This window comes from Caloenas nicobarica, chromosome 10 (genome assembly GCF_036013445.1).
Source record: "Caloenas nicobarica isolate bCalNic1 chromosome 10, bCalNic1.hap1, whole genome shotgun sequence".
Lineage (NCBI taxonomy): Eukaryota > Metazoa > Chordata > Aves > Columbiformes > Columbidae > Caloenas > Caloenas nicobarica.
This window is the reverse complement of record NC_088254.1, coordinates 940,852-965,362: the sequence shown is the minus strand read 5'-3', so window position 1 is coordinate 965,362 and position 24,511 is coordinate 940,852. Positions and strand designations below refer to the sequence as shown.

The window sequence follows — 24,511 nt, the reverse complement described above, 5'->3', positions numbered from 1 at the left end:
GAAGACATCGGGCTAAACTGTATCGACTTGGAAATCTACCTGGAGACAAAAAAACTATAAAAGAGGGACTCTGGTGGGGGTGGGTTGCGTGCCGTTGGTGGAGCTGAGACTCCCCGGCCGCCCAGCGCTGTTTTGCCCTTTGACTGCTTGCTTAATAAATTCTAATTGGATAATGAAGATCGGCATACGGTTTCGCTTATAACAGCCATGAATAAAATACAGAGTGGCACAGAGCCGATTTCAGACATCTGCTCTGGTTGTGGCTGGGATGGAGTTCTCTTCCCAGCAGCCCATGTGGTGCCGAGTGTTGGGTTTGTGAGCAAACCAGCGTTGCAGCTGCGAGCGCTGGTTGTGTTCGATGCTGTGGGCAGGAGTGCGGACCCAGCGTGTGGTGCCCGGGGCCGGGTGCTGAGCTGGGCTGTCCCTTGGGCAGGGACAGGCTGGAAGGCTCGTGGAAAAGGGACATATTTTAAGGAGCAGAAACACAACCTCCTCACGTTTTCCTCAGCATTCGCTCCAAACTGAGAATCAGTGGGAACCCGGAGGATCCTCTTTGTCTGAATCCAAGCAGCAAGAAAGAGACACTAACGAGAGATGCCCCTTTGCGCAGACCGGGCTGAACTTTGCTCAGCTCTAGGGGAATGTAAGCAAACGACTTGCAGAGGGGCTGCACGGCTGCTCCAGCCCCGCAGGGACAGCAGGGCCACTCTGGTCCCTTCAGGGGGATTCGCTCTGGGGACAGAGGAGCGAGGGCGACACGGGCAGGAGCAGCCCGGGGCGAGGGAAGAGCCCGAGCCGCTGCGGCTCTGGGGCTATTTCTAGTCAGGCCGCGCAGCGGACACCCCCGTTGCTATGGCAGCGGGGGCTCTCCAAGGCCGGCCCCGCGCGGCGCAGCCCCTGTCGCTATGGGAACGGGTCCTTCCCCGAGGGCGGCGCGCTCCATGCGGGCGGCGGGCTGGCTGAGCGCCGCGCTGTGCGGCGGCGGGGCCGGGCGGGAGTTCGGCACGGCCGGGGGGTGACGGGCCGAGCAGCCCCGGTTCCCCCGGGCGGGCGGTGGGAGCCGGTGGGGGTGCAGGGGGGGAAGCTCTCGGCCCCTGGATTCGCCGAGCGCGGCTGTCGGGGCGGGCTCAGGGAGGAGCTGGGCTGGGAGCTGCGAGGCGCTTCCCGCATCCATCCCTGGGGCGGGCGGGCTGGGGCTGGTGGGGCAGAGGAGCCCCAGGGGTGAGCCAGGGTGGGTCCGCTGTCACCAGCACTGTCCCGCGGGTGAGCGGGAGGAGGGGCCGGTGCCGTGGCCAGCACGTCCCCAGCCAGGGCAGCACTGGGCGGCAGCAGAGGGGTCAGGGCTGCGACTGCGGAGCAGCCCGAGCTCAGCGTCCTGTTCCCAAATCCTCTGCGCACTTGGGGTGCAGCGTGCGGGTGTTGTGATGACAGCAAGAGCTCTGTGCCGTCACCCCTCAGGGGCTCTCTCCGGGCAGGACCTCGGTGAAGGTGTCAGGAGGATGGAGCCAGGCTCTTCTCGGTGGCAGCCAGTGGTAAGACAAGGGGTAATGGGTTCAAGCTGGAACACAGGAGGTTCCACTTAAATTGGAGAAGAAACTTCTCAGTGAGGGTGACAGAACAGGCTGCCCAGGGGGGTTGTGGAGTCGCCTTCTCTGCAGACATTCAAACCCGCCTGGACACCTTCCTGTGTAACCTCATCTGGGTGTTCCTGCTCCGGCGCGGGGATTGGACTTGATGAGCTCTCGAGGTCCCTTCCAGTCCCAGACATTCTGTGATTCTGTGATTCTGTGATTCTGTGAAGGTGCAGGAGACCCACAGGCAGCGGGAGCAGCTGCTGGGGCGGGAGAAGGAGCAGCGGGCGGCTCGGCTGCTGTGGCAGCGGCAGGACGCGAGGCAGGAGCGGGCAGAGCTGCTGGCGCAGCACCAGCAGCGCCTCAGTGCACTGGAGCAGCAGCACCAGCTGGAGCGTCTGCGGGAGCTGCAGAGGTGAGAGCGGCACCAGTGGCACACGTGTGGGGCCGGTACCCCAGGTCTGGGCAAAGAAACCAGGGAATGGTTTGGGGAGGCGGTGAAAGGAGAAGATCAGAGTCCAGAAACGCTGGGTTGTGGGCAGCTGGGTGGCTCGTGGAGTGGGGGTTCGCTTTGTAGGTTGACACAAGGATCTGGCTGGAGACATCATGTCAGAGTGGAGGCGCTGTGTTTTGAAAGGAGTTGTACCCCATGTTTTCTCTACCCCAAATCCCTTTTGTTCAGGTGAACGAGTCACTGACATGTTTTGGGTCAATGAGAAATCTGGTTTTGGAGAAGCCCATAACCCCCATATGTGTCCGTCCCAGATGTGTCCGTCCCAGATGTGGATGCCGGTCAGTGGGATGCCCTGTGACAGCCCACCGTGCTGGCCCAGCTCCTGGGACCTGGTTCCACATACGTGTGCACACACACACACACACGTATACACACACGCCTACATACACGCGCACGCATGTGCGCACACACCTGTGCAGATATTCTCACAGAATCCCAGGATGGAGGGGCAAGGATCACCTGGTCCAACCTTTCCTGGCACAAGCCCGGTCTAGATGAGCTGGCCCAGCGCCCCGTCCAGCTGAATCTTTAAAGTCTCCAATTTTGGGGAATTCACCACATCCCTGGGGAGATTATTCCAATGGCTGGTGGCTCTCCTGGTGAAAAATTTCCTTCTTGTGTCCAGTCAGGATCTCCCCAGGAGTAGCTTGTACCCATCAGCCCTTGTCTTTTCCCTGGGACTCCTTGTACAAAGGGCATGTCCATCTTTGTAGCCACCCTGGAAACACTGGAACATGGTGCTGAGCTCTCCCTGAGCCGCCTTTTCTCCAGGCTGAACAAGCCCGGTTCTCTCAGCCTTTGCTTGTATGGCGGCTGCCCAGTCCTTTGATCATCTCTGTGGCCCTTCTCTGGACCCTCTTCAGCCTGTCCACATCTGGCTTGGCTGAAAGGGACTTAATTTTCTTCATGCAGCTATATAATTATTACTGCGGTAATCTGAGGGTATGAGGGAAAGAATGATTTGGGGAGGACAGGACACTTTTTATAGCCGTCACGTGTTTTGCAACACAGGTTTTGTTGGTCCCTGCCAAGACGATCACAGAGGTGATGGCTGGGGTTCTGTGATGGAAATGCTTTTGTTCTGGTATTGAAGCCCAAATCGCCTCTAACAGTCTTAGAGCAGTGAATCTGGAAGTGTTGGTTTGCCTCAGCAGGCAAAGCCTCTGTTCCCCAGCGGAGCTCTGTGACCGCTGTGTCACTTGTCAACACCGTCACTGAGCGCAAGGGCAGTGTAAAAACCGGGTGCTTTGGAAAGCTCCTCCGCTCTCTGCTGACGTTCCAAATCTGTCTCACATGCACCCTGAAAATACGTGTTGAGGCAGGAAAGCAGACCTCAGGAAGGCCTGACCCTGCAGGCTGGACATCCTCAGCCCTGGATCAGCCAGGTGATGCAATATCACAGCCTCCCGATGTCATAGTGTGTTTCCGTGACACTCCCAGACTGTCCCCAGGGTCCCCTGGCTGCTGACACCACAACCTCTCTTGCCAGATCTCTGGCTGCCCTCACTGCTCGCCACGCTCTGTGCCACAGAGACAAAGCAGACGCAGACATTGTCGTCCTCATCCCTTTCGACGGCCGCGGCTGAGACAGGTGAAGTCCTGAGACTCTTCCTTCCCTGCCCTAGTTCAGCATCAAGGATGAGCTCCATTGTGCCTGAGGGGATTTGCATCCCCAGGCCTTTAACAAATCCAGTGATGAGGAATCCACAGCTGCTCTGGGCAACCTGTTCCAGGGTCTCACCCACCTAATAGTGAAAAATGTTCTTTATCGAGAGCATTGGTATTCTCTGGTGAGACAGGACTCGCATGGTACAGGACCAGGATGTCACCAGTGGGTGACTTAGATGGCTCAGAAAAACCCCTGTCAAAGATATTAGCAAAAGTGGTTTTAATATGATGTTGTAAAAGCGCGACATGCCATCGAACTTGGTTAAAGTTCACTATTACTGTTCGGCACGATCATTTGAACAGTGATTGAAAACTCCTAAGGCACAGGTCAAAGTACCAAGACGCTCTTCTGCTCTTTCCTCAGGCTTTATCAGCATCTCGCAGCATGGACGGAGGCCGGTTGGGACTTGGAGACCTCATGGCCCATGGGGCCCCATCATGGCCCAGTTCACCAGCCCTGGACCCAAATACTCAGTCCGAGGAACAACAGGTAAAACAAGGATCCAAGCGGTGTGTTGAGCACACCCATGGTAAAATCAGCTACAAACCCGTTTCCCTTTTTCCCTCTTCTCACAGAAACCCCCTCCTCCTAAAACCTTCCCATGCAAACCCAGTACATGTGAGGTTTGTTTGTTTGTTTGTTAGTTTTTATTTCTCCATGATTATCACTGGAGCCAGACTGTCAGGCGGTCCAGTTTCTTTTTAAGATTATTTAGCAATGCAGTTGCAGAAGCATTTATGCTTAGAGATTTACTGTTTGTCAGTGTCGTGGTTTGATTGCGGGGTGACAATAAAACCGTGGCAGATGTACTATTAACTTCCTCTCCCCCACCTTTTCCCTTCAGCCCCTCCCTCCCCCCGCTTCCCACTAAGGACAGGCAGTTGGGAGGGAAAGAAGGACCGAGAGAAGAGAGTTGGAAAAAATTAAACATGCTTTACTAATGTTACTAATAAGAAATAGAGAAAATAATTCAAAATACACAAAACCAATCTTGAAAGTCCCGGCAACTGCTCTGGCAGATGTGGGGCTGGCACCCAAAGTCCTGGACTGGACTCTGCAGCCAACCGGAACTGGATTCAGTCTGTCACTAGGCCTCAGTTCGCAGGGACAACTCGCAAGGTCCTCTCCCTATGTCGGCCGTAAGGGAAAGGGACGAGATCCTTGTGATCCTCCACCTTTATATGAAGTATGGGGTGAATGGGATGGAACACTTTAGTTGGTCAATTTTCAGTTCACCTCCTGCTTGCACATCTCGCGGGATGCATCACTATCAATGACCTTGCATTCCATTGCTATGTCTACCAAAACATGTACCTAACTTTCAGGAAAACTGCAGTTAGTAAGAAGACTTTAGCTGACAGGGAAATTCACTGAAAGAGAAACTTGTTTTTAACAAAACCAGGACATTCCACCCCTTATGACATGCCATTCACGGCATACTTAGACCTTATCAATACAATCTAATTAATTACTACTACTATATATACATATATGTACATATATACACAAGTATAATTCATCATTCTCTTAGTCTGTGGACCATCCTTCAAAAAGTTCATTAAGTTCATTTATCACAACAGTCTCCCAGGGCAGAAAAAAATGGTACATCTAGTGCATCTCATGACCACTGTTTGTGGGTTAAAGACATCAACTTCAAAGAAGTTGTCAGGCGCCACTTGTAGAAGCTAGCTCTGGTTTCATCACCACTGTCTTGATCTGAAAGACACTTATTAAACACTGTTAGTATGGCAGTTAACATAATGCAGTTCAGTATTGAATATTTTCACCTAAAATCAAATCCCCTTGAGGTACACACCGAACTTCTCCATCCTTAAGCATCACCCACCAGGTGCTGCCAGTTCCTTGGGCAAAAATAGTCCCATGAATGGGCTTGCCTTTGCCTGAGGCAGGAGTAACCCAGACTGCCTTCCCTAACATATTTTTCATGTGTACTACAGGGACTTTATCTCCTTCTACAGTACGTAGAAGTTCTGATTGGGCAGGCCCGGCTCGATTGGTTGATCCCCTAGAGTTGACCAACCAAGTGGTTTTTGCTAAATGTGAATCCCAGTTTTTAAAGGTTCCACCACCCAGTGCTTTTAGTGTCGTTTCTAACAAACCATTGTACCTTTCAGTTTTCCCAGGAGCTGGTGCTTGATATGGAATGTGATATACCCACTCAATACCATGTTTTTTGGCCCCGTTGTCTATAAGACTGTTTTTGAAATGAGTGCCATTGTCTGATTCAATTCTTTCTGGCGTACCATGTCGCCAAAGGACTTGCTTTTCAAGGCCCAAGATCGTATTCCGGGCTGTAGCATGGGGTACAGCATATGTTTCCAACCATCCGGTGGTTGCTTCTACCATTGTAAGTACATAGTGCTTACCTTGACGTGTTTGTGGAAGTGTAATACAATCAATTTGCCAAGCCTCTCCATACTTATACTTTACACCATCGCCCTCCATACCATACAGGCTTTAACCTTTTAGCTTGTTTGATTTCGGTGCAAGTTTCACATTCATTAATAACCTGTGAAATAGCGTCCATAGTTAAGTCCACCCCTCGATCACAAGCCCATTTATATGTTGCATCTCTTCCTTGATGCCCTGAAGCATCATGGGCCCACTGAGCTAGGTAAAGTTCACCTTTATGTTGCCAGTCCAAGTCGGCTTCAGCTACTTTAATCTTAGCAGCTTGATCCACTTGATGGTTGTTTTGATGTTCCTCGGTGGCTCGACTTTGAGGCACATGAGCATCTACATGACAAACTTTCACAGGCAGGCTCTCTAGCCGAGCAGCAATGTCTTGCCACAGTGTGGCAGCCCAAATGGGTTTACTTCTGCATTGCCAGTTGTTTTTCTTCCATTGCTGTAGCCACCCCCACAAGGCATTTGCCACCATCCATGAGTCAGTGTAGAGATAAAGCATTGGCCACTTTTCTTGTTCAGCAATGTCCAAGGCCAGCTGGATGGCTTTCACTTCTGCAAATTGACTAGATTCACCTTGTCCTTCAGTGGCTTCTGTAGCTCGTCGTGTAGGACTCCACACAGCAGCTTTCCACCTTCGATGTTTTCCTACAAGACGGCAGGATCCATCTGTGAACAGGGCATACCGCTTTTCAGTCTCTGAAAGGGTATTATACGGTGGTGCTTCTTCAGCACGTGTTACTTCCTCCTCATCTGGAGACATCCCAAAGCATTTACTTTCTGGCCAGTCTGTAATCACATCTAAGATCCCTGGGCGATTGGGACTTCCAATTCGAGCTCGTTGCGTGATCGATGCAATCCATTTACTCCACGTAGCATCGGTTGCATGATGCTTGGAGGGAACCTTCCCTTCGAACATCCAGCTCAGCACCGGCAGTCGAGGTGCCAGGAGGAGCTGTGCTTCAGTACCAATCACTTCTGAAGTGGCTCAGACTCCCTCATAAGCTGCAGGTATTTCCTTTTCAGTTGGAGTATAGTTGGCCTCAGATCCTTTGTATCCTCGACTCCAAAAACCTAAGGGTCGACCTCGCGTTTCTCCTGGTGCTTTCTGCCAGAGGCTCCAGGTAGGACCATTATCTCCAGCTGCGGTGTAGAGCACATTTTTAACATCTAATCCAGTCTGAACTGGTCCAAGGGCCACCGCATGAGTTATCTCACGCTTGATTTGTTCAAAGGCTTGTCGTTGTTCTGGTCCCCACTCAAACTGGTTCTTTTTACGAGTCACTTGATAGAGAGGGCTCACAATCTGGCTGTAGTCGGGAATATGCATTCTCCAAAAACCTACAACACCCAAGAAAGTCTGTGTCTGCTTCTTATTAGCAGGTGGAGACATAGCTGCAATTTTGTTGATCACCTCCATTGGGATCTGACGACGACCATCTTGCCATTTTATTCCTAAAAACTGGATCTCTTGTGCAGGTCCCTTGACCTTACTACATTTTATGGCAAAACCAGCATCCAAAAGAATATGAATTATTCTCTCACCTTTCTCCAAGACTTCTTTCTCTGTGTCACCCCATACAATGATGTCATCAATATACTGCAAGTGTTCTGGTGCTTTGGTGCTTTGGTGCTTTGGTCCCCTCCGGGGACCAGTGCCAATGTGCCCCGGGGGAAAAAATTCCTTGCTGAGCCCAGTGCTGGCCATGGGCTGTTCCCTGAGCATGTGAGCCAGACCTGGCTCCTTGTCCCACAGGCTGCTCATGCTTCCCAGGAGCTGCCCAAGCCCTATCCTCCCTTGAGCTGGAGCTATCTGGCGGACTTGCCAGAGTGCCCAAGTGCCTCTGAGCTGATGGACCTTGTGGGCAAGAATCCTTGCTGTCCCTGTGTAGGACACCAGTGGGTGTTCCAAAGCACTGCAAGCCCCTGCAAGCCCTTGCAAGCCCTCTACATCCTATCTCTTAGGGCTCCTGAGCGTTGCTGTGTAGGAGATGAGGAGGGTGAGCTCTGCAGTGCTCCTCAAGAAGGAATTGCCTTGGTCTTGCCACTGCTATCCAGTTGAAAAGGATTTGCATCCATGAGCCGAGCTTGGAAGGTGGCCCTGCCAGCAGATTGTCTTGCAGCGGAGCAAGTGTTCCGGTGTTCCAGCGTAGTTTGAATCAGTCCACGGCAGATGGTAGGACTGTGTTTCCACCCGTGGGGCAAGCAATTCCATGTGTACTGGATGCCCCTCCAGGTGAAAGCAAACTGCGGCCTGCATTCTGCTGCTAAAGGGATAGAGAAAAATACATTAGCAATGTCGATGGTGGCATACCACTTGGCTGCCTTTGACTCCAGTTCAAATTGCAGTTCTAGCATATCAGGCACAGCAGCACTCAATGGTGGCATAACTTCATTCAGGCCACGATAGTCTACAGTTAGTCTCCACTCGTCACTAGACTTATGCACTGGCCAAATCGGGCTGTTAAAAGGTGAGCGAGTCTTACTGATCACACCCTGGCTTTTTAGTTGATGAATCAGCTTCTGAATAGGAATCAAAGAGTCTCGATTGGTGCGATATTGTCGGCGATGCACCGTCGTGGTAGCAACTGGCACCTGCTGATCATCAACCATCAGCAGTCCTACAAGAGAAGGGTTGTCTGAAAGACCAGGCAAATCAGACAGCTGTTCAATATTCTCACTGTCCACAGCTGCTATACCAAATGCCCACCGATACCATTTTGAGTCCTTAAAATACCCTCCTCTGAGGTATTCTATGCCAAGGTTGCACGGAGCACCTGGGCCAGTCACAATGGGATGCTTTTGCCAGTTTTTCCCAGATAGGCTCATTTCAGCCTCTACAATAGTCAGTTCCTGGAATCCCCCAGTCACTCCAACAATATTGACGGGTTGTGTTCCTTTATACTTGGAATTATCGTGCACTGAGAACCAGTGTCCACCAAAGCTTTGTACTCCTGGGGGTGTGTTGTACCCGGCCATTGTATCTGTACAGTCCAATAAGCTCTGTTATCCCTTTCCTCCACCTGGCTGGAGGCAGGGCCCCTCTAATCTCTGTTTTGCACGGTCTCTGGGTATGAATTAGACGTTCCTTCAAGAGCATCAGAGTCTCTTCTGCCCCTTTTGTAAACTGGAGCAGCCATTTTCCTAGGAGCTTTTCCTTTTAACTCACGTACTCGTTCTTGAAGTTCTGAGGTAGGTGTTCCATGCCACCTATTCATGTTTTCTCCCTGCTCATGCAGGAAGAACCACAGTGAACGTCTTTTTGTGGACTGCCTCCGTCCTCTCTCTTGGGATTGGAAGCGCCTTCTCCTAATAGCTGAAACATAGGTTCGTGCAGGTTGTGAATGGTACGTGTCTTCTCTGAGTGCTTTGATTTCTTGCAACAGCTTTTCAAACCGGTCATCAGATTTTTCACACAGTCTCTCCACAGCAGAGACACAAGCCCGTAGAGAACCAGCAAGGCTGTCCTCATTGTCTCGGAGCTGCTCAATCACGTCAGAAACCCTTTGTCTACCACTAGCTGTCCAGATCATTCCTGCCAATGACTTAGCATATGCAGGTGGTGCACTTTGTACAAATCTGTGCCACATAGGTCATGTACAATCAATTCCATCTGGGTCTGTCCCGTCTTGGCTGTTTGGCCCAAAATAGATGATCTCTCGCACAGCTAATTCTCTCAGGAACTGGATACCTCCCTCCATAGTATTCCATTTCCCTGATGTGCATATGCAATCTTCCTTGTAGGGAAATCTTACTTTCATAGCTGTCAGGAGTCAGGTCCAGAGGGTAGTGGGGTTGTGCTCTCTTGAAATTGCCCTATCAATGGTGGAATCCTTTGAGAGAGATCCCAGCTGCTTGGCTTCACCACCTTCCAATTCTATTGTTTCAGCCCCATTATCCCAGCATCGGAGCAACCAGGTTACGATATTCTCGCCTTCACGACGACTTAAGTCTTTTCACAGTTCTCTCAGCTCACCTGGAGAAAAGGACGCGAGTAGTGGTCACTTCCTCTCCTCCCTGTGCTGATGATGCCCCTTGGGTTGATGTTGGCCCTGTGTCATCATCTACTGGCCCTTTGCCATCACCTGCAGCATGAGTAGTCTTTCTTGTGACTTTCTTACAACCGGCAACTGATGCAGATATGGGCTCACCATCCTCTGAATTATTTCCAGAGTCTGAATGACTGTCACTGGCATTGGCATAATCACAGTGGTTGTTATGATTACAACAGCAACAGTGCCCAGCATGTGAGGAAGGAGGGGCTGCCTTGTTAGCCTTTGAGGCTGGAGGAGTAACAGCATCTACAGTGGAGGAGGCAGCAGTGACCTTGGCAGCCGGAGCTTGAGCCTCGGTCGGGGGAACTGGGGCTTTAGCTGCCTTTTGTTTCGAGCGGCTCGGAGTGCTTTTTGCCTCAGCAGATGCAACGCAAGTCTCAGGACTCAAAAGAGACACGAACCTCCTATTTAACCTCATTTCTCTTAACACTAGCACAAGCACAAGCACATTCAGCAAGCCAGATAGCTCCATCATAGCTCTATCAAAGCTCCAAGGATATTCAGAGCTCTCAAAAACATTTGTAAACTGTCCTAGCGAGAAAGCGAAAGTATTGTTAGTCAACCTTTCTAAAGATTCACTTGACCAATTAGCAAACACATAGCTGTATTGCTCTTTTATCTCTTCTGGAGGTTTTTCAAGGTAAAGGAGAAACGAGTAGAAATTCATTATCGGCTGCAGTATAATGAAGTAAACCAGTGCCAAACCACACAGTATCATCATGACCATCATCCAGTTTCTTGTTGTTACATAATATACACATTGATTCACGAAGAATGCCCAGCACAGGTAGGGAACCATGGAACACAATGTACAAAATAACTGATACAACTTAGGCCCCACCAGACATCCCTGATGAAGACTCTGGAGTACCAAAGATGGAATTCCGGTAAAGGGCGGGGTTATGGAAATAATTTATGTTTAATGCATTAACTGAGCACTAGAAACAAATGAATATGTGATAGGTATATGTAATAAATACCAAGAAGTGCGAATCACGCGCATGCTCGATTAGAGCGATTAGATCCTTCTTGTGTCCAGTCAGGATCTCCCCAGGAGTAGCTTGTACCCATCAGCCCTTGTCTTTTCCCTGGGACTCCTTGTACAAAGGGCATGTCCATCTTTGTAGCCACCCTGGAAACACTGGAACATGGTGCTGAGCTCTCCTTGAGCCGCCTTTTCTCCAGGCTGAACAAGCCCGGTTCTCTCAGCCTTTGCTCGTATGGCGGCTGCCCCGTCCTTTGATCATCTCTGTGGCCCTTCTCTGGACCCTCTCCAGCCTGTCCACATCTGGCTTGGCTGAAAGGGACTTAATTTTCTTCATGCAGCTATATAATTATTACTGCGGTAATCTGAGGGTATGAGGGAAAGAATGATTTGAGGAGGACAGGACACTTTTTATAGCTGTCACGTGTTTTCCAACACGGTGTTCATTGGTCCCTGCCAAGACGATCACAGAGGTGGTGGCTGAGGTACTGTAACGGAAATGCTTTTGTTCTGGTATTGAAGCCCAAATCGCCTCTAACAGTCTTAGAGCGGTGAATCTGGAAGTGTTGGTTTGCCTCAGCAGGCAAAGCCTCTGCTCCCCAGCAGAGCTCTGTGACCGCTGTGTCACTTGTCAACACCGTCAGTGAGTGCAAGGGCAGTGTAAAAACCAGGTGCTTTGGAAAGCTCCCCCACTCTCTCCTGACGTTCCAAATCTGTCTCACGTGCACCCTGAAAATACACGTTGATGCAGGAAAGCAGATCTCAGGAAAGTCTGGCCCTGCAGGCTGGACATCCCCAGCCCTGGATCAGCCAGGTGATGCAATATCACAGCCTCCCGATGTCATAGTGCGTTTCCATGACAGTCCCAGGCTGTCCCCAGGGTCCCCTGGCCGCTGACACCACAACCTCTCTTGCCAGATGTCTGCTGCCCTCACTGCTCGCCACGCTCTGTGCCACAGAGACAAAGCAGATGCAGACATTGTCGTCCTCATCCCTTTTGACGGCCGCGGCTGAGACAGGTGGAGTCCTGAGACTGCTCCTTCCCTGCCCTAGTTCAGCATCAGGGATGAGCTCCATTGTGCCTGAGGGGATTTGCATCCCCAGGCCTTGAACAAATCCAGTGATGAGGAATCCACAGCTGCTCTGGGCAACCTGTTCCGGGGTCTCGCCAACCTCATAGTAAAAAATGTTCTTTATCGAGAGCATTGGTATTCTCTGGTGAGACAGGACTCGCATGGTACAGGACCAGGATGTCACCAATGGGTGACTGAGATGGCTTAGAGAACCCCTGTCAAAGATATTAGCAAAAGTGGTTTTAATATGATGTTGGAAAAGCGCGACTTAACCAAGTTTGATGGCAAGTTCACTCTACTAGTGTACGGCACAATCATCTGAAGAGCGATTGAAAACTCCTAAGGCACAGGTCAAAGTACCGAGATGCTCTTCTGCTCTTTCCTCAGGCATCTCGCAGCATGGACGGAGGCCGGTTGGGACTTGGAGACCTCATGGCCCATGGGGCCCCATCATGGCCCAGTTCACCAGCCCTGGACCCAAATACTCAGTCCGAGGAACAACAGGTAAAACAAGGATCCAAGCGGTGTGTTGAGCACACCCGTGGTAAAATCAGCTACAAACCCGTTTCCCTTTTTCCCCCTTCTCACAGAAGCCCCCTGCTCCTAAAACCTTCCCACGCAAACCCAGTACATGTGAGGTTTGTTTTGTTTTTTAGTTTTTATTTCTCCATGATTATCACTGGAGCCAGACTGTCAGGAGGTCCTGTTTCTTTTTAAGATTATTTAGCAATGCAGTTGCAGAAGCTTTTATGCTTAGAGATTTACTGTTTGTCACTACAAGGCACAGTACAGCTCACCTTTATTACTCTTGGAGAGAACAGCACGGGAATTTTCTGAGCTTGGCAGCTCAGTCTCCTGCAGCTTCAAAGGAGCTTTGAACGCAGTTGCCTGCAGGTGGCCTTTCACGTGCTGTTCTTCATAGGTTACCTGAACCACAACCCCCCAAAGCCCCCACTTACCCCTGTCAAGGGGCAGAACCTCCTGCAGAAGACAGCTGCTTGCCAGGTCCTCGATATTGCGCGGAGCCTCCATGGCCAGGAATGGGGAGTACGTGGCTGCAGCCTCTCCCATGGGTGGACTTCCCGAGATAAACACTGAGCTCATGCCTGGACCAAATGAGTAACATTTCCCCAGCTGTTTGTTCAGACAAGACAATTACATTTTCACCCTTCCCTTTGACAGTGGCACAAAAGTTAGATGGGTGCAAAAGGCTCAGCTCACCCCTTCAATGAGCTGTAGATGTTTTCCAGCAGCTGGCACTTCTGCAGCTGTTAAGGATAGCTGCTCTTGTTGAAATTGCCTCCTTGGCTTGAGAGAAAAGGCCACAACTTCACTGCTTTTGTGCTATTGTCCTCTGCCCTAGGCGATTACTGCCCTGAGAAGTCCAACAGACACGTCCTTAAGTGCCCTCCTGTGCAGTCCATGTCCTTCCGGCACAGGGGCATCAAAACTGACCTCCCTCCAGGTAAGTGATGCAGGGAGATGCGTACCCTTGCGTAGCGTATGAGGTACGGAGGTGCAATGAGAGTCATTTATTACAAATTCAGGCTTGTATTTAGACTTGCTAGGATGCTTGCTCAAGCATTGCTGGTTTGCTAAGTTAGGCATTACATAAGCGATATGTTTTGCATTCCTACCAAAGTTGCTACCATAAAAGCATTTTTTGATCAGTCACAAGTTACCCCCCTGTCCTTGATGTATCAAGCCTGTATCAATCCCTCTGGCCTTAATGTATCAATCAATCAGTGTATCAGTCAGTCAATCGAGTCCTTGCTTCTTGTTTTTCCACCAACGCTTGTTCCCCTGCCGTTGACCCTTGCAGTTTGTCACAGGCCCGATGTCAGAATACTGCCTCACCCTTGCAGCTCAAGCATCCTCTACTGACAATCTGCTGCTCAGCTTGTTAACCAGGGCCAGTTCAAAGCCTCTACTGCAGGACACAGCTGTTTCCTGACAAGCTTCCTTCATGTGCAGTAGAAGCAAGTGGGGAGTGTTCCTGGTTGGCTGCAGATGCCTTGGCAGATGCTTGTGCTTATCTCTCAGCCCCGAGGTCTGATCTGTGCCTTTCCCCCCACCCAAGCTGTGCTGCTGGCTCTGAGGAAATAGGGGTACAGCGGGCGGATGGTTTTACCAGAGCTGTGAAGTTCCAGTGAACCCCTCGGGGATTTCTTCTTCCTGGTTCTTGCAGTTCCAGCACAAACTCATCTCATTCCACAGAAGCACTGACAGCTCAGTTTCGGAGCTGCCAACAGTGCCCCAGCGTGGCAGAAGGTGGAAGGATTGGGAAAGGGGGCAGACATGCTTCCTGCTCCTCTGAGCAGGTGTCACGGAGGCACCTCAAAGTCAGTTTTAGGTGGACAACAAGTTCAAACCAGACTTTATTCTGGCTGGAAAAGTGTAGCAAATACACCGACTAGAAACAGGGTTTATACAATTAGTTAGCACTGTAACAACATAAAATACAGGTTCAGATATCAGTTGAGGGAATTATTGTGGTACAACAACATAAGAATAATGAGGATGCACAACGTGCATGCATTCAGTCACAAGAAACAAAACCAGAGGCCTCTGAGTCCAGGAAACCCACAAGAAACAATCACTCGCCTGGGTTAGGCGAGGGCTCATGCTTGCCTGGTTAGACAAGGACTCATTCAAGGATCTATCCAGTAAATAACCACTCACCAAACGAGGAGCTGAGGCGCTCTCAATCCCGGGAAGTCTCCTTAGACAGCGTCCCAGTCTAAGGAAAGGGCTCCATTTCACAGACCCGCAGCTCCGAGAAGACCACTCAAAGGGGTCTTCTGTGGGAACCCCGTTTTATAGTCTGGTCAGATGTGGCTGTGGGCATTACAACATGGTCCAGAAGCTTTGCAGCTACTCTGGGCACCTCCTTTGTTGAGGACCCTGTCAACCAACTCAGGGTCCCGTTAAGGACCCTGTCAATTGACCGAGGGTCCCACCCTTCCTGCCCCGCCAGCCAGTGGAGGTGAAGTGACCCTGCCGGGGCAGGGGAGGATGTGACTGACAGCACCTTGGTACCACTCTGATGCATATGTGGGGACAGGCACGGTGGGGCACAAAAGGTGCTAAAGAGCCATCAACTGCCCCACTGAAGGCTCCAGATCTCAGGGGGACGTGCAGCTGCCACAGCAGCCTTTGCAGGGTGCCTGTCTCTGCCCCAGAGGTTTCTTCTCTTCCCATTCCTCTTGCAGGTCCAAGCACCTACATGTTGCCCAGGGTGCTGGGCCCCAGCACGGTGCACACAGCTGCCAGCCCGTGCGATTCCGTGAGGGGGAAGAGTCAGCAGAATCACTACTGTGCCGATCTCACCACAGTGAGCTCTGCTTCTCTGCCTTTTTGTAACAGCAGCTGAAGCTGCTCTGCTCTCCTCATGGCAGAAGAGCTGCAAAGCCTGCAGGATCCTTTCTTAGCACATCCTTGGCTGCAATAGGAGCAGAACCCAAGAGTGCACGTGCCTGCTGGCAGGGCCACATGATTCTCCTGCCATTCCAGCAGGACAGGGGAGGCTCTGCCTCCACCGCTGTCCCTTGTTTTCTAACAGTTACAGTTTTGCTGATGTAGCGCTCATCAGCTCTCATGGGAATCTCCCTCCTGCTCTGAGATAAGCCTCATCTCTGCTCCTAGTCCTTGCGGGTTGAATTCACTTGGCTTGATTGTCACTGTGGAGAGCTGGCAGTGGAGATGAAGGTGGAGGAGAAAAATCCTCAGAGCAATTCCTGAAACATATTTCTGGCAGAAAAACAAACCTCTTCTTTTCAGGCAGCCTCTTCCAATGCCCGACAACCCTTTCTGTGAATAATTTTTTTCCTAACATCCAATCTAAACCTCCCCTGGTGCAGCTTGAGGCCTTTTCCTCTTGTCCTGTCACTTGCTACCAGGGAGAAGAGACCAACACCCTCCATGCTCCAACCTCCTTTCAGGCAGTTCAGAGATCAGAAGGTCTCCCCTCAGCCTCCTGTTCTCCAGGCTGAACAGCCCCAGGTCCCTCAGCCACTCCCATCACACTTGTGCTCCAGGGTCTTCATCAGCTCCATTGCCCTTCTCTGAACTCCCTCCAGCACCTCAAGGTCTTTCCTATAGTGAGGGGCCCAAAACTGACCCCAGGACTGCAGGTGTGGCCTAACCGGTGCCAGTACAGGGGACGATCACTGCCCTGGTCCTGCTGCCCACACTCTTCCTGATAAAAGCCAGGATGCTGGTGGCCTTTTTTCCACCTGGACACACCCTGGCTCATATTCAGCTGCTGTCAATCAACACCCCCAGGTCCTTTTCTGCTGGGCAGCTTTCCAGCTACTCTTCCCCGAGCCTGTAGCGCTGCCTGGGGTTGTTGCGACGCAAGTGCAGGACCCTGCGATTGACCTTGTTGAACCTTAGACAACTGGCCTCAGCCCAACCATCCAGCCATTCCAGATCCCTTTTTAGAGCCTTCCTACCGTCCAGCAGATCAACGCTCACACCCAGCATGGTGTCATCTGCAAACATACTGAGGGCGCACTCAATCCCCTCATCCAGATCATTGATAAAGAGATTAAACAGAACTGGCCCCAATACTGAGCCCTGGGGACACCACTGACGACCGGCCACCAACTGGATTTGGCTCCGTTCACCACAACTCTTTCGGCCCAGCCCTCCAGCCAGTTCTTTATCTATCGCAGATACACCCATCCAGGCCATGAGCTGCAGCTTTTCCAGGAGATGCTGTGGGATACAGTGTCAAAGGCTTTACTGAAGTCCAAGTACACAGCATCCTCAGCCTCTCCCTCATCAAGTAAGCAGGTCACCTTGTCACAGGAGATCAGGCTGGTCAAGCAGGACCTGCCTTTCATAAACCCATGCTGACTGGGCCTGATTGCTTGGTTGTCCTGTGTGTGCCATGTGATGTCACTCAGGATGACCTGTTCCATGAGCTTCCCTGCCACCGAGGTCAGATTGACAGGCCTGTAATTCCCTGGATCCTCCTTCTGACCCTTCTTGTAGACAGGCATCACATACGCCAACTTCAAGTCGACTGGACCTCCCCAGTTAGCCAGGGTTGCTGATTCACAATTGAAAGTGGCTTAGTGATCACATCTGCAAGCTCCCTCAGCAGCCTTGGATGGATCCCATCTGCCCCCATAGACTTGTGTGTGTCTAAGTGGTGTAACAGGTCACCAACCATTTCCCCTCGGATTATTGGACTACATTCTGCTCCCTGTCCCTGTCTTCTGGCTCAGGGGGATGTGTACCTGGAGCACAACTGGTTTGACTGTAAAAGACTGAGGCAAAGAAGGCATTCCACTTCTTTCCAGCTATGTAATTTCGCCTGTCAAAACTAGAGTTAGGTCCAGAAAGCACTGTTTCATTGTCCCATCATTGGTCAGGACACCCAGGGAGGGTCAGGAATGGATCTCCTTTAGTCCCGCCAAGGGAAGGCATCCAGCTGAGTAAATTGGGGCATCTCACTGTGGGTTTATACTCAGAATCACAGAATGGTTGCAGTTGGAAGGGACCCCTGGAGATCATCTAATCCAACCCACCTGCTAAAGTAGGATCACCTAGAGTGGATTTCACAGGAAGTGTCCAGGCGGGTTTGAATGTCTCCAGAGAAGGAGACTCCAGAACCTCTCTGGGCAGCCTGTTCCAGTGTCTGTCAACCTCAAAGTAGAGAAATTTTTCCTCATATTCAGATGGAACCTCCTGTGCTTCAGTGCCTGTTGCCTGTCATCCTATCGTTGGGCATCACTGAAATGAGTCTGGTCCCAGGCTCTTGACATCCATCCTTAAGATATTTATAAACATTGATGAGATCGCCTCTCATCCTTCTCCAGGCTGAACAGACCCAGCTCTCTCAGTCCCTTCTCATAAGAAAGGCACTTTAGTATTAGTATATTAGTAGTAGTAGTATTTTATTATTACATTGTTGTCTTATTAAACTGTTTTTTCTCAACCCACGAGTTTGTCCCTTCCCTTTCACTTCTCTCCCCTGTCCCCCTTTGGCGGGGTGGAGGAAGTATGTGACCAGCTATCATGGTCTTAGTTGCTGGCTGGGGTAAAACCATGGCAGGGAAGAATAATAGTAGCTCGGGAAATCTTGAAAATCACTTCCCAAGATGCTGACACTCTTTTTGGTGGTGGGAAACAGCATGAGAAAGGAAAGCCATAAAAAACTGCAGCTCTGGAGGTCCAGAGTGGATCTGAGGATAAAGAAATGTCATTCTGAGCATAGTGCTGTGGACATCCAGAGGAGTCTGGATCAGCCATGGCTTTGTGTTTCAAGGAACAGCTGGGGAGGATGGAGAGACAGCAGCACAGGAAGGGACATACTGGGGTGAGCACAAGGTGGGGAAGCGCATGGGGTGTCTGCAGCCTGCAGGGAAACAGCCACAGGCCTGGGACAGTGTAGAACGGCCTGTGGTGGAGATGGCCAAGGGTGAGGCTGAATGTCCCTGGAAGGCCCAAGGTCTTTGTCCCCTTGGCTATGGCTGATGTCCCTGCCACTGAGGCCTAAGAGGAGACCCATCATTGTCATGGCCATGAGGCCTCATTGCTCCTTGCACCTCCCCAAGGGAGTTTGAGAGGTGTCACATTGTTGTCCCTCAATGGCATCGCACTCCCCACATCCCCAGCAAGAGCCCTGAGACACACGTGAGGGACAGGATCTCCCTTCGTAGGGGCAGGGGCTCAAGGTTTGACCATCCTCCTTCATCAAACAAACCAAGGGTTTTCTCAGCATCAGAGCTGCTGCACTTTGCCTTTGCCTGATGTAATCACAGTCTCCAATTATCTGTTCTAACGAGTCCCTGGGGTGGCTTCGTCAATGATGGCCTCAGTGGCACCCATTAATGCTTCAAGGAACTTTGGAGTTTGCTTCTGACTTGGACTTCTTGAGGAGATTCTTCAGTCTGCTCTTGGTATCTGAGGTTCATGGACTCAGCACCAAATACGCCATGGGGCTCATTAAAATACAAAAAGCCCTAACGAGCCATGTCTTTTCCTGTCATTTTCTTCATGTCTGCAAGACTTGTACAACTATTTGGAGAGGTTTCAGTGGGTTACTTCGTGATGAAGATTTCAAAGAATTCATAAGGGAAGGTTTTTTCTTTCAATGGTACTTTCTGTCATTCTTGATTTCATAGAAGAAGTGACAGCAGAATTCTACACTGGGCATTAATCCAGAGGGTCACCTGAATACACTGGGACAGGCAGGAGAAGCTGTCCCCTAAGGTCGGACATTGTATGGACAACCTTGCTCCTCATCCCTCCCCCCCAGTCTGCCAGTTCCCTCCTTGGCCACCTGGGACTTGCATCACTTTTCCTCACATCAGACTTCTCCACTGAGGTCTGCAGGTGGATGGTGCAGCTCCTCTGCAGCAGCTCCCACCTGCTCTCCTTAGAGACCTGGCTGCACTCAGGCACAGAAAGGTTTCTCTTCGATGCCAACAAGTAAAGACAATACAATTTAATAGAGTAAAACACTTTCCACAACTGTCTAAGCTGGATCTGATCAGGTCCACCGTCCACAAGGGACTGTTTTAGACAGAGTTAGGAAAGGATAGATATAAACACAAATAATGTGTTGACTGCCATGTTAATTAGAGCTCTGAAGAATGGGGCAAGTTTGTAACTCCCTGAAGCTCCAAGCAGAAACCAAACAGTTGAGAGGCAACTGAATGACCAAAGAGGAAGCGGAGGAGAAAACCCGAGAGTGCTGGGAAGGGTGTGTGTCCAGACAGTCTGCTGAAACGTTTTCCTTTGACATGGACCTTGAATCAGGAGAGCTGGAAACTCCTGAATGACAAGGGAGATGGAATAATAGCGTGTTGGTAATAGAAGTACAGGGGAAGACCAACGTTCTCCTCCCCTTAGTACGCTTCCCGCTAATTCACTTTTTGACATTTTTTTAAAATATGTAAAAAGTAATACGTAAAAAGCTTATCCGTGTAGCTGAAGACGTGTGTGTCTTATATCCATTTCCATTTCTGGAAAACACTTTCCTTTTTGAACAAAAGAAAACCTCTCAAAGACTTGAAAAAAAAAAAAGTATGTTGACATCTTTCTTTGCTTGGAATGTTTGTCTTCAGTTCTTATTTTCATTTGCATTTGCATTAACTGACATCTGATGGGCCTACAGGCATTAAGCCAAGATCACTTTCTGTCTTGTATAGGGCCCCATGCCCTCTAAACCTTCCCTGCCCAGGACTCTTCACACTTTGCCCAGAGCGAGTCACACTGAGACGTTGACTGGTTCACTGGTTGAGATGTTGGTTTAGATGGTCACCTACAGCACAGGTGGATTCATGGCCCATAATCGTCTGCTCTGACCAGTTAGAAACAGAGCCCAACATCACAATGGGATCATATGAGAAGTGAGGTTGAAGGGCCCTCAGGAGTCTGCAGTCCAAGCTGTCACAAACTGGGTCAGACCAAGGTGTTCAAGCCCTGATTCAATCAGAGTTTGAAAACGTCCAAGGACACAGGCTGCTCAGCCTCTCTGGGTGACCCGAGGCAGCACTTGGCTGAGCTCCTGGGGGAGGGGTGTCAAACTCATTTTCGTCGGGACCACATCAGCCTCACGGTTGCCTTCAAAGGGCCAACTGTAATTTTAAGACTGTATAAATGTAGGAATAGTTGTATATATACAGTCCTAAAATTACATTCGTCCCTTTCAAGGCAACCGTGAGGCAGATGTGGCCCCCGGTGAAAGTGAATTTGACACCCCTGCTCTAGGGAAAAAACTTTTCCTTATGTCCTGGCTGAACCTCACCTCTTTCACCTTCCACTCTTTGTTTTTTGTCCTTCTGCAATGCACTACAGTGAAGAGCCTGGCTCTGCATTCTCCATCACCTCCTCGTTGGCACTGGCAGGCTGTGATGAGGTCCCCGTCAGCCTTCCCTTCTCTGGCATGGACAAGCCCGGCTCCCTCAGCCTCTCCCCACAGGCAAAGTGCTCCAGTCTCTGGCTGTCCCCAGGGCCCTTTGCTCAACCCACTCCAGCTTGCCAACGTCTTTCCTGAATTGGGATCTGAGATCTGGATGGAGTATTCCAGAGAATCCCTTCCCTCCATCTCCTGGCCATGCTCCTGGTGGCACAGCCCAGGGTGCTCCTGGCCTCCCTTGCACCAGGGCACACGCTGCCTCCTGCCCAGCTCCCTGCCCACCCAGACCTTTCCCACAGAGCTGCTCGCAGCCAGGCAGCCCCAGCCTGTGCCATTGCCAGGGTGAGTCCCCTGCAGGGGCAGACACGGGTGTTTGTCCTTCTAGGGCTTCCTGAGGTTCCTGCCAAGATGTGCTCTCTTCCTTGAACCCCTTCATTGAGCAGAGAGGCCTGGGTGGGTGTTCCAGTTAAGACCCAGACACAGAAGGCATTGAGTCCCTCAACCCCAGCATCACTCTCTGCTGTTATTAAATTCCCCTCCCCACCCAGTAACAGCCCTGCATTTCCCTTGTTCTGCCTTGGTCTCTGATGCAGTGGTCTGTTTTCTTGCAGCCACCAACTCCAGGTGAGCTTTGCCCTTCCCAAAGTCATCCCTGCACAGCAAAGGTGATGCACATAGACTCCTTGTCTGTACTTGTCCTTGCTGTCGCCCCTGGCAGCTGCTTGTGGCCCCTGTCTGCACCCTGTGCTGTGACAGCCCAGCCCTGCTGCCCCACACATGGTCCCACAGCCCCACGGTGCAGGCACAGCACAGGACAGGGTGCATTTGGGGTGGGGAACGGTCTCCCAGTGTGATGCCCACATGGTCCTTGGTGCTTTCTCACCCCATGGCCTTCCTGCGTGGCAGCCTCTCCAAGCTCCTAGAGAGGCTGTGTCAGCTGTGGGGTTCACAGACAGCCCTGCTCCAGGGTCTGCCAGGGTCTGGGCCAGGAGAGAGGCTGGGCAGGGCTGGCCATTCCCTGAGACGGGCCCTGAGCCCAGCAGGAGGATGGAGATGGCCTCACAGGGAACCTCACCCGTAAACCTGGGCTGAGCGGCCAGTGCTGGAAATAGCCCATGAGAGGTGGCCAGTGGCTGGGGAGTGACGAAGGCCCTGGGTCACCTTCCTGGTCTGTCCATGCCACCAAGGTCACAGAGCAGCCTCCTCTCTCCTGCACCTGCAGGACATTGATCCCTCCCACAAGCCCTGGCTCTGCACTACAGCCCCTGGTGTGAGTCTTCACCCTGCATGGTCATGCAGCACGAGATACAGGCTGATGTTTTTTCTCTCCCAGGTACTTTCCAGCCCAGCTCAGCTCCGTCGAGTCTCTCCCACCTCCCCTGCCCTCTCTCCACCATTTTCATTTCCCATTCATCCCTGATACAATGAGAATGGGTCTCAGACACAGGAAAAAATCCCTAAAAAATAAAAAAATTTAAAAATCATGTTCATTTATTTCACTTGTATTTAAGACAGTCCCCGGTTAAACAAGGTCTCTGGATCACACAACATGGGTGGATATTTAAGCAGGTGGAGATGTAGGGTGGCATTTCTTTGAAAACAACAATATCACTAGTGGAAAAAGAAAAAAAATGTATAAGAGGTAAACAAAGATTGTCCTGTTATGATGTACACTGGAGCCATTGAAGAGGAAGGTGGGCAGTCTATGGCTGAAAACATTCACTCATCAGCTTCCTCAGAGCATCCTTGAGCTCCTGGTTCCTCATGCTGTAGATGAGGGGGTTCAATGTTGGAGGCACCACTAGAGTACAGAAAAGACACCACCAGATCCAGGGATGGAGAGGAGATGGAGGGGGGCCTCAGGTACGCAAAAGAAGAGGTGCTGACAAACAGGTAGACCATGGCCAGGTGAAGGAGGGACACAGAAAAGGCTTTGTGCCATCCCTGCTCAGAGGGGATCCTCAGCACGGCCCTGAAGATCTGCACATAGGACAGCACGATGAACACAAAACAAAATAGAAAAGCACTAAAAGCAATAAGACCAGCTTCCCTGAGGTGGGCATCTAGGCAGGACAATTTGAGGATCTGGGGGATTTCACAGAAGAACTGGTCCAGGGCATTGCCCTTGCAGTCCGGCAGTGAAAATGTATTGGCCGTGTGCAGCAGAGCAGTGAGAAACCCACTGGCCCAGGCAGCTGCTGCCATGTAGACACAAGCTCTGCTGCCCAGGAGGGTCCCGTAGTGCAGGGGTTTGCAGATCGCAATGTAGCGGTCGTAGGGCATGATGGTGAGGAGACAATACTCTGCTGAAGTGAAAAAGAAAAACAGAAAGACTTGGGCAGCACATCCCATATAAGAAATAGCCCTGGTGTCCCAGAGGGAATTGGCCGTGGGTTTGGGAACGATGGTGGAGACGGAGCCCAGGTCGAGGAGGGAGAGGTTGAGCAGGAAGAAGTACATGGGGGTGTGGAGGTGCTGGTCACAGGCTGTGGTGGTGATGATGAGGCCGTTGCCCAGGAGGGCAGCCAGGTAGATGCCCAGGAAGAGCCAGAAGTGCAAGAGCTGCAGCTCCCGTGTGTCTGTGAATGGAAGGAGAAGAAACTGGGTGATGGAGCTGCTGTTGAACATCTGCAGCCCCTGGGCATGGGCACTGTCATAGGAGGAAAAGAAAGCGACAAGATAGGGGAGACTACTCTGGATAAAATCAAAGCCATTTCATATATACACTCACTCTGCTCCACACCTCCTTGTCCTTTTCCAGACCTTCTTTCAGGTCCGTGGCTGAGCCCTGGGTGGTGCTGGCTGGAGGTGCCGTGAAGGAGCAGGGCCTGTGCCCGCTGGCTGCCCAGGAGTCAGCCCTGCTCTGCAGCAGGGGGTCGTGAGAACGGGGGGCAGGAGCCAGCCCTGGGGTTCAAAGTTGTCATCTGAAACTGCTGCTGGTGAAGAAGGGCCTGTCAGCATCTGCACTATCACCAGAATGAAACAGGATGGTAAAATGAAGTTTGAAATGTTTGGTTTTTTTACAGCTTCACAGAATCACAGAATGTTAGGGATTGGAAGGGACCTTGAAAGATCATCTAGTCCAATTCTGCAACTCCCCTGGAGAGTATCGTTTGGTGTCAGAAACCCTCAGCATTTCTGCTGCACTCAGGGAGAACAGAGCAAGTCCTGCGAGACCAGAGGAGGCCTGTGGGTCAGTGCAGAGTGAGGGCAGCTGGTCTGTCCCTCTGTCTTGCTCCAGCTGCCCTGGGCTGGCACCTTTCTGAGATGGAGGCTGATCGCACTCCCATGTTACCCTGAAAAGCTGCCAGGCACTCCTGAGAGCAGAGGGATCCACCTCAG

The 24,511-nt window shown here is 51.1% G+C and overlaps 1 protein-coding gene across 1 annotated transcript; it reads left to right on the top strand.

Moving 5' to 3' along the window:
* The first annotated feature begins 980 nt into the window (after positions 1-980).
* Positions 981-22,647, top strand: LOC135992564 (uncharacterized). Its single transcript, XM_065641851.1, has 8 exons — positions 981-1,053; positions 1,459-1,532; positions 1,802-1,986; positions 4,118-4,243; positions 12,682-12,798; positions 13,658-13,759; positions 21,109-21,511; positions 22,503-22,647. Exons 4-8 carry the CDS (start codon positions 4,192-4,194, stop codon positions 22,645-22,647), a joined length of 819 nt encoding a protein of 272 aa, XP_065497923.1. The 5' UTR covers positions 981-1,053; positions 1,459-1,532; positions 1,802-1,986; positions 4,118-4,191.
* Positions 22,648-24,511: the final 1,864 nt, after the last annotated feature.

Excerpts from the sequence above, each read along its gene's own strand:
- LOC135992564 (XM_065641851.1), top strand. The coding sequence starts at position 4,192 with ATGGCCCAGTTCACCAGCCCTGGACCCAAATACTCAGTCCGAGGAACA. Across the intron at positions 13,760-21,108 it reads CAAAACTGACCTCCCTCCAG|TGAAGAGCCTGGCTCTGCAT; the intron begins GTAAGTGATGCA and ends AATGCACTACAG. Across the intron at positions 21,512-22,502 it reads CAGCCTGTGCCATTGCCAGG|GTACTTTCCAGCCCAGCTCA; the intron begins GTGAGTCCCCTG and ends TTTCTCTCCCAG.